The sequence below is a fragment of the Anser cygnoides genome, chromosome 14 (assembly GCF_040182565.1).
Source record: "Anser cygnoides isolate HZ-2024a breed goose chromosome 14, Taihu_goose_T2T_genome, whole genome shotgun sequence".
In the NCBI taxonomy this organism is placed as follows: Eukaryota; Metazoa; Chordata; class Aves; order Anseriformes; family Anatidae; genus Anser; species Anser cygnoides.
In genome coordinates this window covers 10,747,687-10,765,427 of record NC_089886.1, presented here as the reverse complement: position 1 = coordinate 10,765,427, position 17,741 = coordinate 10,747,687, and the positions used below count along the sequence as shown (strand labels likewise).

The following is a 17,741-nucleotide window of genomic DNA, read 5'->3' as shown; positions in this document are numbered from 1 at the left end:
AACTTGCAAAATTTTGGGAGGAGTTTGAGAGACAAACACGTCTCCTAAGGCATCACCACATCTGTAGGAAGAGGCAGCATCCACTGGTGCCCCAGGTGGCTGAGCATCGCCCCGATGCCTGGGGCAGCTTGTGGGGCTTGGTACTTTGATCCAAAACAAGGCAGAGTACAGCAGCCCTCAGGCACGGGCTTTCACTGAGCTCTTGGCCACCACAGGCAGGCCTGCAGGGAGGCGTGAGGGCAGAACTAAGCAGCATTTTGTTTTCCTAACTACAGTGTGCTGAGGAGGAAGGACTGCTCTGGCGAAGCAGCTGCACCGGTCAATGCAGCAAACGCTCCCTCGTCTCTGTGATGAGCACCAGAGGCTGGAGCGTGTCACGGCTGCAATTACAGGATGAGCTACTGGTAAGGTTTAATTACGCATTTGAGGCAGAGCAGGCAGGTCAAAGTGTTGTTTATGCGTAGCGTTCCCAGCTGCAAAATCATTGGTACTGCTCTGAAGAATGTGTGGCAGAGCTGCCTGCCCACCAGCCCGACCATTTCACAGCCCGGAGCCGGTGCCTGCTCGGTGTGAGGACGGAGGCACCAGCCCCTCCAGCAGGCGCAGCTCAGCTTGCCTGCTAACAATAAATCAGCTCCTAGGAGCCCCCCAGGAAAGGGCAACACTTGTATTTTAAAAGGATTCCCTCTGGTATAGACCAGTTCAAAGCACTCCATCTAGAGCTCAGCGTGTTTGCTGTAAAAGTCACAGAAGGAAAGTGATTTCGTGGCACCCGGCTCAGCTTGCTAATGGGGATTAATTCATCTTCTCTTGCAGCCTTCCACAGGGATGGTGCCTCGTAAGCCAGGCAGGCACCCCCTGATTGCAGGGATCTGCTTAGGGGTGAGGGGGGATGTGACACGCAGTGCCCAGGGTACTGGACCGTATTCTGCACTGTATTTTTTGATCTCTCCTCATCCTGAGCTGCAGCCGGTGCTTTGCAGACGTGCGGTGATGCCCATGCAGAAGGGAAGGATAAGTCAGGTTACGTCTGCAAACACGGCTTGCCGAACTGCCAAATTAGGTGGCCACCAAGGCCGAGAGCTCAGAAAGGGGCTGGGGAAGGGTGCCAGGACACAGATGGGGAATGGGTCATAATTTTCCAGTGGACTGGCAGTAGCTGGGAAAGAAAAGGGAAGCCAGAGCTGCTTGTCTTTGTCTCTTCGGTCCCTGGGACCGTGCTGGCAAGCAGCACCACGTTTTTCCATGCCATAGCAGCACAGCTAGCTAAGTAAAAGCTGGGGAAAGTTACATGCAGAGATTTCCATCTAGCCCATCACACAGCTGCTATAATGCACAGCCTTAGCACTTCCCATCACTGACATCCCTGAAGCGTATTGCTTTCTGGATCCTCACTGCTGCCAAAAGAGAAATGATTAATTTGATGAACAAAGGCAAAATTAGTTGTTCTTAAGTGTCCCACAGAAGCAATGAACCAGAGAGATCATGCATTTTCTCTCCATGAAGATGCCACTGTGGAAAGAGCAAGGAGCAGAGCAAGCCCACCTGCACACTCACCTAGTATTTGCACTTCGTGGGTAATCCCGTAGACATCTATGAGCGCCCAGAGAGGACTGGAAACTTTAATACCACAGTGAAACAATATCGGCTCCTCGTCGTTAATACTGTAGAAGACTCTCCCATGACGGTCCACCCAGAAGGCCAAGATATTGTCCCTGACGGCGAACCGCTCTGGCAAAGCCTTGGCCCAGTACCCGGGCCGGGTGACCAGGTCGGGGCAGGCGTACTTTGGTATGTCGTCGGAGCTCATCTGCGAGGGGTCGTGGATGGTGAAGCCGAAGCGCAGGGCCCCGCTCCAGCCGTGGTGCACGGCCACCAGCTTCAGCCTCACTTTCTCGTAGAGGTGGATGGGCCGGTTGGTGAAGGTGACCCCGTTACAGAAGCTGTTCCTCCGCGTGGCGCGGCGCGAGTGGGCGTCCAGCCGCACGTTCTTGCCCTTGGCTTGCGAGTGGAAGCGCGGCGGCTCCGTGACGGCGAGGACCGAGCGCCTCTCATGGCTGCTGTTGGGCAGGCTGTAGTAGGGGCGGCTGGAGACGGAGCGGGTCTGGTGGCTTGTGTCTGTGGAAGAGAAAACGGCACCCAGCATGAGGGCTTGGCCCCAGCCCCGCGTTCGCTCAGCCCGGGAAGCTCCGCTGCGGGCTCCCCCCGGGCGGCGGCGTGGCGCTTTGCACTGCTCGCTGGGAACAGGGCTGTTTAGTCTTAAAATGCTGTGCTCGGCCACAAGCTGCTCTTTGTTCCAGCAGCTTGGCCCCCAGCTTTATGCAAATCTAAGGCAAATGTGGCTCCTGGGGGCAAAGGCTAGGCAGCTTCCCTCTGCACCCTGCAAAGTTGGGCAGAGAGCATCCTTTTGTTCTCGTCAGATGCATCCTCCTGCAGTCGGAAGGGCCTGATGCTGGAACTGTGGCTCCCCGTTTCCTATTTCAATGCACGTGTTGTTAAATCATCACGTTGGCTGGCTGGGGCCAGATTCCCACAGTCTCTGAGAATCACGCATGTTAAGATCAGAGGTGCTCAGGATGAAAGGCATACCTCGGGTTTTTGTGCAGCCACCGGCTCCTCTGTCCCTTAATTTTGTAATGATGAACACTGCTTTTGAGCAGTGCACGCACCGAGACATTTAGCAGCTGGAGCACTCCCCCTGCATCACCAGTGTGTTCCTCCAAAGCTGCCAGCCCAGCCCCTGGCTCGGATACCAGATCCAACAGCCATGGGAAGGAACAGTTCATCCCGCAAAGCCTCGCCTTTACACGCAACCTCCCGTTGGAGCTCAAAGCTCCTTATAACCGACGCTTGTTTGCAGCTTCGCAGCACCACAGATGGCGCAGAAATCCTGCCGCCCTCCCTTTACAGATGGGAGAAGGAGAATTTATGAGTGAGATCTTGCAGCATTTCAAGTCAATAGCAATTTCGAGACCGATTTCAAGAAAAAGCAGATTTGAGGCCTAAAGGGAAGTTCACAGAAGCGTGAAGCAGGAACGAAAAAAAAAAAGAAACACTTCTAATCTTAAGCCTGAGCTGTAAGTTCCCCGAGGCAGAGATGCTCCCTCCTGCACAGCCCCGCAGTGGGACCAAAATGCAGTGGGACCAAGCTCCCCTGCGACCACCACCACGGGGCTACCACCACTTCGGCTGGGGCCATTTCAGCAGGAAAAAGCCTACTGGGTTGGGCAGTGAGAAGCTGGGGCTTGTGTTCATGAGCAGCATCAATGAAGGCATTTGGGAAGTAACCGCTGTCTTTGTGACTGCAAAAGGAGCGGGGCAGGAGCTGGGCACTGCATTATCCATCTGCGACAGGAGCCGAAGAGCTAAGGCTGGAAGCTCCTGCTTCCGCTGAGCAAACGGGGCAGTCCTGAATTACGACAGGGACACGCAGAGGCTAAAGAAAAGGGCCTTTGTGCGCGCTTCGTTGGACCCGCACGTGACTGTGAACCGTTCACCCTGCTGTACACGAACGTGAGCAAACACGTCCCTGCCCTCGTGCCTGCGGGGCCTGCACCCCTCCAGCACCAAGGGCAAGAAGGCAGCGACCTGGGGGAGATGGGCAGGAGGCAGCCCCCGGCTGCTGCGTCCCGTGGTGCCATCCTCACTGCCCCCCGCAGCAGAGGGGCTGCAGGAGCCCCTTCTCTCCCCAGTTCCCAGCAGAGAGCCTGGGTGTTTGCCTCCCAAAGAAATGAGGCACAGAAGACGGCTGCTGTCACCACAGAACCACCCTCAGCTCACCCGGGTGCTGCTCCACGGGGCTGCCTGCAAATGGTGCCGGCAAGCTGTGCCACCGCGGAGGAGCCACCGCTCTTCTGGCCGTGCACGCACTCACCTGCTCCTCCTGGATGCACGGGGCCTTCAAGCCGCTTAAATTATTAAAATGATGAAATTAAATTGATCTTAACGTTAGGCAGAGTTTTAATTTCTGGCAGCGCTCCCAGGAGAGGCTCCGAGGTGTCCACGCGCAGGGGGCTGCCGGCAGGGATGGCGGTGGCGCACGGAGGACAGAGGGTGCAGGGCGCACCCCCTTCCAGCGCTGCTTCCCATCTGCCCCGCCAGAAAGCAACTTCGGGACAGTGTTCGGTTTTATTTTTGTTTGTGTTTTTTTCGGTGTGTTTTTTTTTTTTTCAAAACAGGAAAGCATATTGTGACTAAACAATAGGAAAGCCTCCCGAAGGAAATGAAGGGATAATTTATTTATAACGCCGTTCCCCCTGCACGAACACCTGGCGGCTGCCACCAGCACCAGAGCCTGACATAACCCGAGGCAGGGGAGGCACAGCTTTCCCACCGAAACCCACTCGGCGCTGAACTTGGGCATGTGTTTTACTCATTATGTACTGAAGGGGACGAGGCAAGCTCAACAGGATGTTTGTGCATCTGAATTGCCCTCATTTGCAGCTCAGCTTTCACGGTTTGGCTCGCCTTTCAGTCCCTCTGCTAGTTCCCTAACCCCCACTGAACCTCCCCTCTCCTGCCTGGGCTTTCCCACCCAAAAACATGTCAGAGGGGTAATGACAGCCAAAGCCAGGGCAGAAACGCCACCCGCTTGGGGGCCCAATGCTATGCTGGGCAGTCAGGAGCTACGCCAACTCCTCCCTCAGCCCTGAGGTTCCTACGACGCTCTGAGCAAGTCCCTTCTTCTCCTTCCGCCTCACTTCTCACTAAAAGAGAGAAACGGCATTCCTCCAGCCTGCGGGAAGCCAGGAGGATCCAAATGGTGAGGCTCTCAGATGCTGCAGTCCCTGAATCATCATCCAGCCCCGGGTCATCGGATGGCACACGAACCCACTGGGCATCCCCGGGTGATGCCCCGTGCCCCCAGCCAGTGCTCTGCTGCTTTTCGTGCTGGAGTTCTCTGCTTTTCCTTCCCACCCTCACCAGCCGCACACGATGCTCACAGCCTTGGTCTCTCAAACACGAGGGGGGCTTCAGAAGATGGAACGAAAAAGCTGAACCGAAGAATTAAGAAGGGTGCAGGCAGGGCCTCTCGCTGACACCCGAGGCAGACACCCTGGCTGGAAGGCAGCTGGCATTAACAGCCACATCCTTGCGGTGTGACACGGGCTGGGGCTAATGGGGACCCAGGCTCCCAGCTGTGCCAGCGCACATCCGAAACTTCACCTGCTTCCCAACAGCCCAGCACATTTGTTTCTTAGGTTGCGCTGACCTTTGGAGAGGATTTTTTAACAAACACACGCTTTGCATGTCAAAAAGATACAGCAGGCAGACCCTGGACAAACTCCACATATGTATCACAGTTCCAGTTCTAAAAATACACATTTTTTTCACCCGCTTGTTCACAGCATCAGGTCTGCTGCAGCACAGTACTCCCCCTGAGAGCAGCAGGCGAAATTCAGAGCCAGAGCTCTCTGAAAGCTGCTGCTGTGCAGGGCACAAGGCTGGGCAGCTGGCCGGGAGCTGACCCCAACGCTGCCCGACCCGGCCCCATGCACACAGACCAGCAGGGCAGCAGGAGCACTGCGAGGAGGAGGAGGAAGAGGAGGAAGAAAAGGCAGAGGAAGAAAAGGAGGAGGGAGAAAAGGAGGAGGAGGGCACCGTGCTCCTGGTGCGCCATGCGTAAATCCCGGGTCTGCACTGACTGTACAACCGCTGCATCAAGAGACATTTGCTGTGCCCCGTGTCCCTTTCCTTGGGACCCACAGATAAATCCGTGACAAATGAAGCGCAGGATCACAGGGCAAGCAAGATACGGGTCAGGCAGGTGCCGAACAGGAACATGTACAGGATAAAGCAGGATGTGAGGGGAACAGCAATCTCTGGGAGCAGTCCTGGTGGTAGCAGCTGGCAGAGCACGGCGCGTCAGCATGCCACTGCCGTATGGTGTCCCGTGTCATTCATATGGGGAGAGAGAAAAGGCTGAAGGGTGTTATCAGTCCACTAACGCTCACTGCACAAGAGAAAGGGAACCCACCCAACGCCCCGTGTCTTATCTTTATGGCCGCTGCTCTATCAGCAGCATTGCGACTTTTTCCTACTGCAGTGGATAGCTGGGGCGCTGCTGCAACAGCCCCGTTGAACATTAAACAAGCCTTCTGGAGAGCGGGGGCAAGGTGGCTTCTGCTTTCAAGCAGGAAAATCCCGGCAGGCCGGGACGATGCGGTCACGTTTCGTGCACCCATCACACGCCGGCAGTTCCGCCCTCGCGGGCCGAAAGGCGACCACGGTGCGGCAGGAGCGGGGTCCGCGCCACGCTCGCCCCGCCGCGCGTTGAACAAAGCCCAGCCCCGTGCTGCCCCGGTGCGATCTTATCTGCTGAGAACAAGAGATAAAAATCTGTTCACATATAAATTTAGCCCACTGCCTAGACAGTGTGTTTTGCTGGCGGTTGGATTTCGTGTTTTAATGCAGAAAACGTGTCGGGGCTCTCTGGGAAGTGCCGGCTTTCACGTATTCCACGCTCGGCGGGGTGAGTTTGTAGTCAGGCTACCAAAGGCACCGCGCGGCTGCTGCATGAAACCCGCCTCGTTTCCAGGCATCCTGGTGGTTCAAACATGCGCCGATTGGAAAACACAACCACACAATTAATAAGTATCCCCGTTTACATTCCTGTGGTTTGCGTGACCAGTCCGGAGCCCTGCTTTGAGAGAGGTCTCCCTGCCTGTGCCTCTAAGCCCAGACAAATTTCCAGCCAGTTAAAAAATCCACACAGCTCGCTTGTGACAGTGAGATAGAAATTGAGGTGTAAAGGAGATGTAAGAGCCTGGAGAGACTCACAGGAAACATGGCTTTGGTGACATTTTCTACAAGACTAACTTGGGAAGGAGGGGAGAGGAGGAAAGACACGTTTCTTACAGAACGTAACTACCCGGCGAAGCAGGCACCTTGCATGCCGTGGGGAGCTCCTGCAAATGCAAAGCGCGACCACGCCATCTGAAAAGCAGCAGGCAAAGAACGGTTGCCTTGGCAGGAAAGCAACCCCAGGCCCTCGCTCTCCCAGGTAACTGAATGCCACGTAACGATGGCAGCATTGGAGCCAGGAAACCAAAAGTGCAGCGAAAGCACCACCGTCAACCTCCACGTTGCACCAGCTGGCTCGAAGCAGAAAATAAACCACGGCAGAAGGCCTGCCCCAAGGCCGAAAGGTGCTGAGACAACCCCTCCGTGAGCCAGAAGCCATCACCCAGCCCCAGGACGCGGCCGTGCAGGAACCTCGCCGAGGCCACGTCCCCACCTGGCAGCTCTGGCACGAAGAGCGGGCGCATCCAATGCTCGCAGCGCTGCCGGCACGTGCTTGTAAGGTCAGGCTCATCCAGGCGGGCTGGAAATCAGCAAAACGTCAGCACATTGTCCCCAGTTAATCAGAAACGCTCTCTAACAGGGACATATCACTTCTTCATTCCTCCTCTGTTCATAGGTCTTCATGCCTCTTTGCCGTTGTGCCTCCCTACTGTAACAACGCACAGAACAGTTCCCTTCTGCCTGGTACCTTTAGGAGTTTCCAGGCCTCGCTATTGCCTTCTTTTATTGAGGCTGAAGGTGCTTGGCCCTTCAACTTGGCTATAGATTTGCTTTTGTTTTAATGAAATAAATCTTTTCATCACCTGCAAATGAAAGACTGTTTAAACTAAAACAAACAAACAAACAAAAAAAACAACCACAGAACCAGAATAGCATTTCCTAATCTGGAACGAAACGATAAAATACTTTGACCTACAGTTAGTTTTATTTATTTATTTTCTTGCCCAGGTGACGCAGCCAAGAAACTGTCTTCTGGTGGTAAAGGAAAGCAAGCCTGATGCATCCAAAGCCAGTGTACGTACGGCTTTGATGGTGTAGTATTTTCAGAAGAGCGTCTGCTATCCCCCAGGGTCTGCTATCCCCAAATCTTCCGATGGGCCTGCAAGTACAGGGCAGTCCCCTGCACTCCCCTCCGTTCTCTCCTGTTGTGCCTCTCGCTGTGCACGCGTGAATTCTGCTGCAAAGCTGGCCCCATCTTTGTTACGGGTTTTTAGTTCTCCTGCATATAAATAGCACTAAGAATACACAGAAGCCAGAGATTAAGCAGGGGAGAAATCTCCTCTCCCGTATTATTAGCAAGTCTGGGTCAATGAGTCTGCAACTCTAGTAACAAATTCTTAGACTCGGTTAATGACAGACAGAGCAAGAGCGAGCGGGAGAGAGATGGAGGAAAGGCAGGGTTCGTGGCATAATCCCTGCTTAAGTCCTTCGGTGCGAGCGATGAAAGCAGCTGCAAGATGGATGGGGAGCCTTGGAAGTGATGCCGCGGTGTGGCCCCAGCACCCAGACCTGCGCTGCTCGGAAGGCCATGCCCAAGAGCCAAAAAAGAGCTCAAAGAGCCTTTGATGGATGTTGGGGATTTGAAAGCCATAAAATGCGGGATGCAGAACTAGATGAAACTTTTGTCTACTGGCCAAAGATAAAAACACCTTGTCAAAACCAATCGAGCAGCCACTCTTACTATAAATAGCTCTTATTGGGAATGTTTGGACTATGTTCACTAATAAAAAATAATAAATAATAATAAAAGTAAATAAATAAAGTAATAAAGCGTATGGTTTCATACACCAAGAGCACAAACCCTGGCTTCTTACTCGATGCATCATCTGCTTGCACAATTGTTCCCTTTTTTATAAAGTTGAGGGTACCGCAGGGAGAGCAGAGGGCTGCCTAGCTCACTTCATCTTCTAATCCTGAGCTCAGAGCACACAGCACAGTTTTGGGAAGCGATCAAAAGCTCTAAGAAATAAGCAGTGGACATCTGTTTGAGCAACTCCGCAAACGGTTCCCGACTGCTGCGCTAGGAGACTAAATATTTTCCAAGTCTAAATGCTCAGCTTGTCAGTCAGCAATTAAAGTACGTATCGTTGGGACTTCTTATTTTCACTGCTCTCCAGGAGCAGACAACACAGCGCAGGGCGAGGCCGAGAGCACCAAGAGCCCCAGCGCTCCAGGCTGGGCAGACGGGGCTGGGGAACGAACTCAGCCGGGGACCCAGGTGGGAGGAGAGGGGCAGAGGGGTGGAAAACCCTCGTGTTCTCCGCAGCCGTCGGGTTCTGCTTTGGTTTACAAAATGCATGCAGACATGGGCTATTAATGTCTAACCCCCATGGATTCACAATGCAACACTGTTTTTTTCCAATGGCTGTTACTTCGGGCACGTCTGGAGCCCGCTCCCACCCTCCAATGAATCGCTTCTGTTAAACCTAGGGCATGGTGCTCACTGCCACTTAAACCCAGCGCAGAAGGCCAGCATCCAAGGGTCTCTCCTCTTTCAGCAGCGGTTCTGCTGTTATGCCACGCACCACCTTCCTTGTGCATTCCCAGCCTGACTCGAGGACAGCCCCACGGCACCGGTGTCGGGGCGCTTTCGTCTCCACAGGCTGCTCCTACAGTCATCAGAGGAGAGGACTTTTGACCATGCAGCATAGCTCAAATACAGATTTTTGCAGAGATATTCTTAATATCATGGGCTGTTGTGCCACCGGGGCCTGTCTCACGGACACAGACTGCAAACACAGCCTAAGTGCAACCCCAGGACCCACAGCACGCCACCAGTGGGGCTGGGGGGCTGCTGTGCCCGCAGGCGGGAGGACGCCTTGTGTCTGTGGGACACCCCTCGTGTGTTACTGCTCATCACACTGCGCGGGATCCCAGTTAGAGTATACCTCACAGACCGAAAATCAAACCTGGGTTTGTCTCCTTGTCCCCAGCTTCTCTCCATTCATTAATTCCTGGCTTCCGAGACTTTTTTTTTTCTCCTACAAACAGCACGAACAGCTCAGAAATGTTTCTCAGAGCGATGCTCTGTGTTTAAAAACCCATTGTCCTGAGGCGGTGTTTTCTTTCCCCGAGCACGGCAGCAATCTGTTGAAGAGTTAGGAGAGCATCTGACGGGCGTAATTGCTGACACTGAAACTCTCCATGCCCCCAGCATCTCCCCTGGCCGCCCGCGCAGCACGTAACGACCATTAATGCAGGCAGGCTCCCTCCTTCCACCAAGTCCCTTTCCTTCTGACCAGCTGTACCGAGTCATCTGCACGGGGGATTTATAAATAGCGACCATCTCGTTCCAGTGTTAATGGCTTTTAATGAAACTGGAGAATGAAATGCATTCCCTTTTAATATCCTCACAGCAGCGATTTTATTCCATTGCGGCGTTTCAACCCCGGGCTCATGGAAAGAGTGCTGTAGCTTGGCACATCCTTTCCACCTACCCATCAACGTGAGCGTACAGCACAGGCAGGAACAAAAAGGGGGAAAGAATTTTGTTGTCCCCGACGCAGGAAACCCACCCAGCCCCTGCAGACACACCGGGAGGGCAGCTAGTGAAACAGGAAGGAAAAAAAAAAAAAACCCACGTGAAGAGCAGAAGAGGTGACTGAGCCTAGCTTTTGGTCCCATTGTTCTCTGCAAACACCCTCCAAGCCAGCATTTACATCGCCTTCACCACTCTCAATCCGGACCGTACACAATTTACACCGATTCCCTCCCAAAAGCCTGCTGGAGAGGGGCTGGTGCCCGAGCTGTGCCGTGGGACCCGTGCTGCGAGCCGAGGGCGCCTTCTGCTCGCGGTGAAAACGGGAGGAAACCTGCACGTGAGCGCCGAAATGGTTCGCAGACAGGGCTGCACGGGAGGAAAAACTGCAGGTGAAGAGCGAGCTCGGTGCAGCGTTCCGGGAGCAGAGAGGAGAGCCGGGCCATTCCTTTGGGCCTTCAACTTTTTCCAAGAAATGCTCACGATAAAGGGAACAAACCTGCTGTTTTTCTTTGCTTCGAATTTCTTACAGAAGCCGCTGCCGTCTTTATCTCCTCTCCACATAGCGGTTGTAAGGTTTGTTTTTTTCTGTGTGTGTGGTTTTTTTTTTTTCCTCCTAATTACAACTTCTCTATAGACAGAGGACAGGGAAGAATTCAGTTAAAAGCAAAACCGATGGAGCTATTTTAGTCCAAACGGGGATGGATAACCAGAGAGCCATTAGACATAACAGTGGCACCCATAGCGGGCTTTTGATCTGTCCTAAGGGAGCCGCAAAACCACAGGGAAAGGGGGAAAAAAGGCCTCTAGGAAGATGTTCCTTCCAGCAGCCCTGCTCCCAACATGGTGCAGCATTTTTAAACGCTGTCCATAGTTCCCTTTATATTTACACACAGTTTAAACAGTGATCTGGCAGAGAGAGGGGAAAATGCTCTGGGAGGAACGCATGGCTGAGGAAGCTAAATAAAGAAGTGGCCAGGTCTTCAATCATCCTATATTTTATATATACAAAGGCTGTGATTCCACTAAGCTTTTCAGAAACAATATGTAAAGAATCCAAAACAGGGCAAAGGGATGGGAATAACTGGTTATAATTAAATGGAGGGGGGGTGGGGGGGGAAGCACAGCTCCTCCGCTCTGCCAGGAGAGCTCCCCTGCAGGAATCACAAGGCACAGAGGGGATTTCGGTGGTGGGAGCTCAGGCTGACTACAGGCAACCACACGGGGGGGCTTCGGATGGGATGTGGCTGGCAGGTCCATCAGGTACACTCCAAAAACAGTAGAGATTGAGCACAAACTGCAGCCTTTTATTCTCGACTCCGACACCAGGCTGATATCAACCAACCCCTTTCCAAACCATCCGAAGGGCCGATGAGCATCATGTCCTGAGCACGTCCAGCCCGCGGTGCAGCAGCTTTCCATGCTCACGGCTCGCACCCAGCACTGCCGCTCTGCCCTGGCGTTCCCCCGGTGCGGGCGTTTCTTACCCAGATGTGCACCCTATGCTTCCAGAGAGGTCACACGAGCATCGTTTTCTGGGCTGCATCAGTTTGCTTTCTCCCATTCTTTCTAGCTTCTCATTCTTCCCTGTCCCAGCACTTGCTGGATGTTTCAGTAGTTGCTCTGAGTAAGTTCATCTCTGCAGCACGGAAACGCACAGGGGAGGGCCCTGCTTGTCCACACTGTTCTTGTTTCTTCTTCCTTCACCCCTATTTTCTCAAGTCATCTAATGCCACTGCAGCTTTCCATGATTTTTCTGATCTCATCGCAGCTGGAAAGCAGGCTGATTTGTTAATTATTTTTTGAGTTTTTCCATCCAAGCTAAGGATTCTTTTCCCTTTTTTAAATTTATTTTTTATAATGAGTCTTTTCCTTGCCTCTTTTTGCAATAGCTTTTTTTTTATGGCAGTGTTCCCAACTGTTCAGCTCCTGTTCTCTACTTGAAGTCAGAGCTTGGGTTTAACCACAGCCCCAGCAGGACTGGAAGAGATGGGTTCAGCAGACCAACGAACTTCAGCTTTGCAGGAGAAGCTCCTGCAATGCAACTGAGGATGGTCACAATGTCAGGGATAAGGAGACGATGAGATGATAAGGAGACGATGAGAAAGGATGAGAATCCTTTCAGATACCACAAGCAATGTAATTCTGAATACAAGGAATAGCTGGCTTTGCTCAGTACAGCATGATTCTGCAGTGTTTTACTGAATCTTACAGGTCTTTTGCTGAACATTTGACCTTCTCGTCATAAACATGCAGATGGGACCTCACCCCGCTAATGTACAGTCCAACCTGCACAATTATGGTACATATATTGCTGGTTATTTTAGTTAATATTCAGATGAAGCTCTAGCTTTTTCTAAATACATGGCATTTTCAGAAATAAAGCCAGAAGTCTTTAAAACAAAACAAGAAAGGAAAAAAAAAAAAAAAGGAAAAAAAGGAGAGTTCTTTGCTGGTCCAGAAGTAGAGGAAAACGTTCCACTAAAAAAGACACATCCTTTTTTCCTGGGTTGAAATTTTTTGAAATGCATAGTTTTCTGCTGTGCTACAAAGCCAGTTTGAGAGATGACGGGTGGTTGTGTAACACTTGGCTGCTGCATGGCTGAGCTGTGAGATCCTTTTCCACGGTATTTACAGGAATTAATAAGAGGAAACAAGAGACACTTCAAGACATTAAACTGTCCAAACAAAAGAAAATACAGTCATACCATTACTGGACACACAATGACCTCAGCCCCTTTCTTCAGCTCAAATGTCTTCAATTATTTCAACACAAGAAGGATTTGAGCAAGAGAGGTTTATTTTTAAGCCTCCGTGTCAATCTTCTTAACGCCAGCGGGATTTGATCCCAGCACACCTCAGTCAACATTTTTCTCCCGTTGCTCTCCCTTTGCGGCACCGCAGCCAGCAGACGATGAAGTCAGGTGAAGCGCAGAAATCCGGAGCTGTGAGACATTTCCTTGCACTGCTGAAGATAAAAGCCAACTTTTTTTTTTTTTTTTTTGGCAAAAAGAAAAGAAGGCCAAAGCACTTTGTCGCTCCCTCCCTCAGAGGAAGGAATCGCTCCCAAGAGATGGGAGCTGATGTGTGAATTATCCAGCAAACAAACAGCCCCGCAGCCTCAAAAGCGATCGCAGGCGGACACTTGCCTGGCAGGGGAGGAGCAGGCAGAGCAAAGCACTGCGTTGCATCGTGTTTTCCCACCTTTTTGAAGTGGAGCTTGGACCATCATCCAGCAGAGCATGCTCAGTCAGTAACTTCAAAGAATTTGCCACGGGGGTGCGAGCTGCTGTTGTTTTTATGGCTGGTTTAAGTTTTTTTGTATTCTTCCTAGATCACTTACACTGATAAAATCCCACTGTACAGTCAACCAGCACACTCCTTACTAACTATGGAGTTGAAAATCCCGATCGAAACAATACAAACAGCTGTCCAAAACCTCTGGTTTCCACCCAGATGGCTCTTGTTTCAATTAGCAGAATCAAACTTTAATTCAGAGTCGGTCGCTGGCCCTGTTTGGATTTGCTTGGAAAAACACACCTATAAATCACAAGTGAGAAACTGTGGAGGGAACGACTTTGTTTCTCTTTGGGTGGTTCATTTGGTTAGCTTTTGTTGTTGACTTTTTAATATTTTTTTTTTTGTGGAGCACAGCTTTATTACCAGACAAAAGCTCCACAATGGTGTGTTGACAGCTGAGAGCCTCTGCTGGTTCCGGCCACAACAAGCCCAGGCAGCGGCACGGCCACGCGCTGTCCCGTGGCTTCTTCCAAGCACGTGGCACCATGCTGCGTGACGCTCCCAGGGACTTCTGAGCTGGAAACACGTGGAAAAAGGGATGCCAAATTTACAGAAAGACCGAATGCACCAAAACGGACCCCCGTGGGGGCTCTCCCCCAGCCCCGAATGCTCAGGACGCTTGGTGTAACCAGTGCCATTGCTCACAGGGCAGCGTCTTGAAATACCCAGGCTGCTCTCGTTCGAGAAGTGGTGTTGAGAGCTCCAGGAAAACCTCTTGTAAGCAGCACGTCCCCCGCAGCGACCCGCTGCTGGCAGAGGAAGGGGAGCGCTCGGCTTCCCCGACACCTCCCCGCGCGTCCCCCCGCGCCCGCCCAGCCCCTGCCAGCACATCGAGGAATTGGCTTCAGCTGAGCCGGATTGCACTCGAGATGTCTAAAAATAGCGTTGAAAATCATCTCGATGGCAGTGGCCAACGTCTGCCCTGGCACAGCTCCGCCGGGGAGCGGCGGTGGCCAGAGGTGACGTTGGTGGCGCTGCTCCATGGAGGGCTTCCAGCAGCGGCACGCGCCGCGCGGCCCCCCGCAAGGTGTGCTCGCGCCTCGGAGCGCGCCCGCGCTGCTCCCGGGGGACACGCAGAGCCGGGCGCTTACCGCCCGTAGCCAGAGAAGCTGCCGGAGCTGGGAGAGGCGCTGGAAGTGCTGGTTCCCAACGAGAAAGCCCTCTCGTTAGCACCACTAGAGTGTTTTTTTAAGACAGAGGCCAGGACCCAGGACCAGCAAACCCGGCGCACTGGGGGATGTTTTTGGCTCTGCCCCCTGCGCACGGAGAGCTTGACAAGGCCAAGACAGCACCGTATCCTAACACACCCCTTTAGGCTTCTCCAGGCCACCCAGCGAGGCAGGATCAACAGCAGAAACATTCAATGGCTGTAAAGCACCAGAAGCCCTCACCTGGCCACAAGCAGTGCCACAGGGCCACACAAAAGCTCCCCAGCTGCGTGGCTCCCTGCGCTCGGAGAACCAGTACGCGAGATGCTGCCATAGGGCACCTTACCAGCTCGAGGCGGTGCCCAGCAAGGAGGGGGTGACACCAGGACACCCTCCCTGCTGTGGCACCAGCCATGACCCATCCCACTCCAAGCCACTGGGGAGCCCCCTGTCCTCTGGCACGGGGACAGGAGTCCTGCAGCGCTGCTCCCGGCACGCGTCTGTGCCTCCGACCATGCCCATCGCTCCATCCTTCTCATCTGCCTCATGCCGACACCTCATTTCCCCTAGCCCTAACCGCTGACTTGGAATATTTTCTGTGTGGGCAGGGCTGGCCCATGGCATTTGGGATGGGGAGACGGCTCCCTCCTCTTTCTTGGTACTAACCGTCCGCTCCGGAGAAAGCCTCGGTGCAGCGCGCGCACCCAGGGTGGCAGGGGGCCAGGGAAAGGACGGAGCTCAGCTAGCAGCTCTGCCCCGAGCATCCCCCGCAGTCCTGGGGTCGCTCCCCAGGTAGTGCCACATTTACACCCCACACACCCCTACAAGGTGTGGCGAGCTGTGAGGCACCATCGCTCCCTCCAGCACTCACCTTTCATTTCCACAGACAGGCACAAGCCAAAAATAATGCTCCCAACGCCGGTGCTAGCCCCAGGGAGAAAAGGGTATGAAGAAAACAGGGCTTTTGGAAGAGAGTTGCCTTGGTAGGGCAGGTGATGAGTCTGCTGTGATGAATGATGGCTGGAGATGCAAGGCCTCCAAAGCGACGTCCTGGCTCAGCACAGGACCAGCAGCACAGAAAGGGAAAGCATCCTGGGCACTGACCTACTTAACGCTTCTCCCCATCACCTTGGGTTCATTTAGAAGCTGTTGGAAATGCAAGAGGCAGGGGGCAAACTGGGGAGGGAGAATAAATGGCCACGGCCCAAAGGCACAGGGGAAAAGCTTCTCCCCCCTTCTGACACTGCCTCGTGGATTCGTACTGTTAAGCTCAAAGGCAAACCCGCGAGGCTGGCTAAGGGCTGCTTGACATGGCTCAGCGACTGATCCTGCTGGCGTGCCCGCGGGTTTCAGTGTTTACAGCAGTACAGGTTTTTTGCACGGCTGTATAAACATTTACTAAATAGGAAAGCGTATAAAAAGATGTTTTGAAAATAGTTTGTTTGAAAATGTGAAGCGGTTTTGACCTCCCTGCAAGGAGCATACCTCTGCCCTCTCGGGATGGCCAGCTGAATGCTTGAAGAGGGTGGAAGAGATAGTAAACATCTCTGGGGAGCTTGGAAGCAAATTCTTATTTTTGTTTTGCTTCTAAAGATAGCTTTTAATATTTCTAAGAGCAAGAGAGATTTCACAATAAACACGGTACCTTGAAACCCAGTTTTGAAACAGGGCTAATTTCTAGTGCAAAGAATTTTTCAGAGAGAAAAACGCGAGCACTTGGCTTACGTGACAAACTCCAGCTGCTTCCCATGGGGCCTGCGTTTCAGGGAGAAAGAGCTTCCCGAGGTGTTTTACTAAGCACCCTCGTCAGGCAGATGAGCCTTATTCCGGGTACCAATTCCCAAAATGGAGCAGAGGGAAGGGATTTCCCAGTTCGTCCTGGGAGCCTCAGCAAAGGAGGGAGCTCAGAGCCGCAGGGATCCCCAGCCCCGGCACCCCCATAACGCAAAAGGGAAGGAACCTGCAGGGCTGTTAGGAAGTGCTGAGAGCCGTCACAGCTCTTGTTTGGGGGAAAAAGGGACTGTTTCGGCCAAGTCCTTAATTACGAATATCACACCCGTGAAGTTCTGGAGCTCGGTTCGTAATTACCGAAGCTTTCCTTGCTGTTCCGCTCAGCGCAATCAAACTCTGCAGACAGCATCTGTCAATCTGATTATGATGTCGTTAAATGGGGGAGAAAAAAAAAACGCTGTTCCCTCTCACCTACAAAGAAACTGTCTGTGCTTTGTAATTTGTTGCCTTCATAAATTTAATTTACTTGAGCTTTCCTTTCTAGATTTGGCTGGTCAAGTTAAACCATAAAGATTATTCATGGAAAAGCAACCATAGCTGGTTACTAGGATACAAAAAATCGCTCAGTACATTTCTCCAATGAATAATCCCAGCAGAACACACACCAATTCAATAAATTATGATTTTCTCTTTCTCTTTTGAATAAACAGTGGGGTTGCAGAGGCATTTCTTGGAACCTTTTAAAATAAATTGGTACCTCAATTTCTATGCGATAGCAAAACAAACAGAAGCGATAGCCCAGCCTTGCAGGTGAGCTGCATCCTTTGTCTAGACATGGAAGTTATTTTGGAAGAAAGCAGGGTGCAAACGGACAGCAGATCCATTATCGCCAGTATCTGTGTGCCGACACTGGCATTTGGCATGCTCACATGCCTTTTCGAAGCGGGTAACGTAAGCAGTCGACTGAGCTCTTTCGGAAGAAGACATTCGTGTTTCAGAAAAATCTCTCGTCCTGCACAATTCCATGTAGACAAAAGGTCTTACATAAAAGAGCTGAGCCTACAAGGTGAGGCGAGAGAGAAGTTTTCCTACATAGGGTGGCGGCTGCCGAGCCGGTCGGTAGGAGGCCAGCGTCCCCACGGCAGCACCACGGATGGGCAAACACTGATCAAAGTGCGGTCTGACCACGGCTGCCTGAAAGAGTCTGTCACTCAGACCTTTCTGGAAACACCCCCCCAAAATCAGGGCATTGATTTTGGATACTTAATGGCATTTGGTCT

The 17,741-nt window shown here is 52.5% G+C and overlaps 1 protein-coding gene across 7 annotated transcripts in view; it reads right to left on the bottom strand.

Moving 5' to 3' along the window:
* The window catches only part of NEURL1B (neuralized E3 ubiquitin protein ligase 1B), a 129,280-nt gene that overhangs the window by 7,377 nt on the left and 104,162 nt on the right, over positions 1–17,741 (bottom strand). For all 7 annotated transcript variants that reach the window (XM_048080382.2, XM_048080384.2, XM_067005573.1 and 4 more), the window contains one exon: positions 1,558–2,118. In XM_048080382.2, the coding sequence (XP_047936339.2) occupies positions 1,558–2,118 (561 nt within the window). The remainder of the gene's footprint in view (positions 1–1,557; positions 2,119–17,741) is intronic.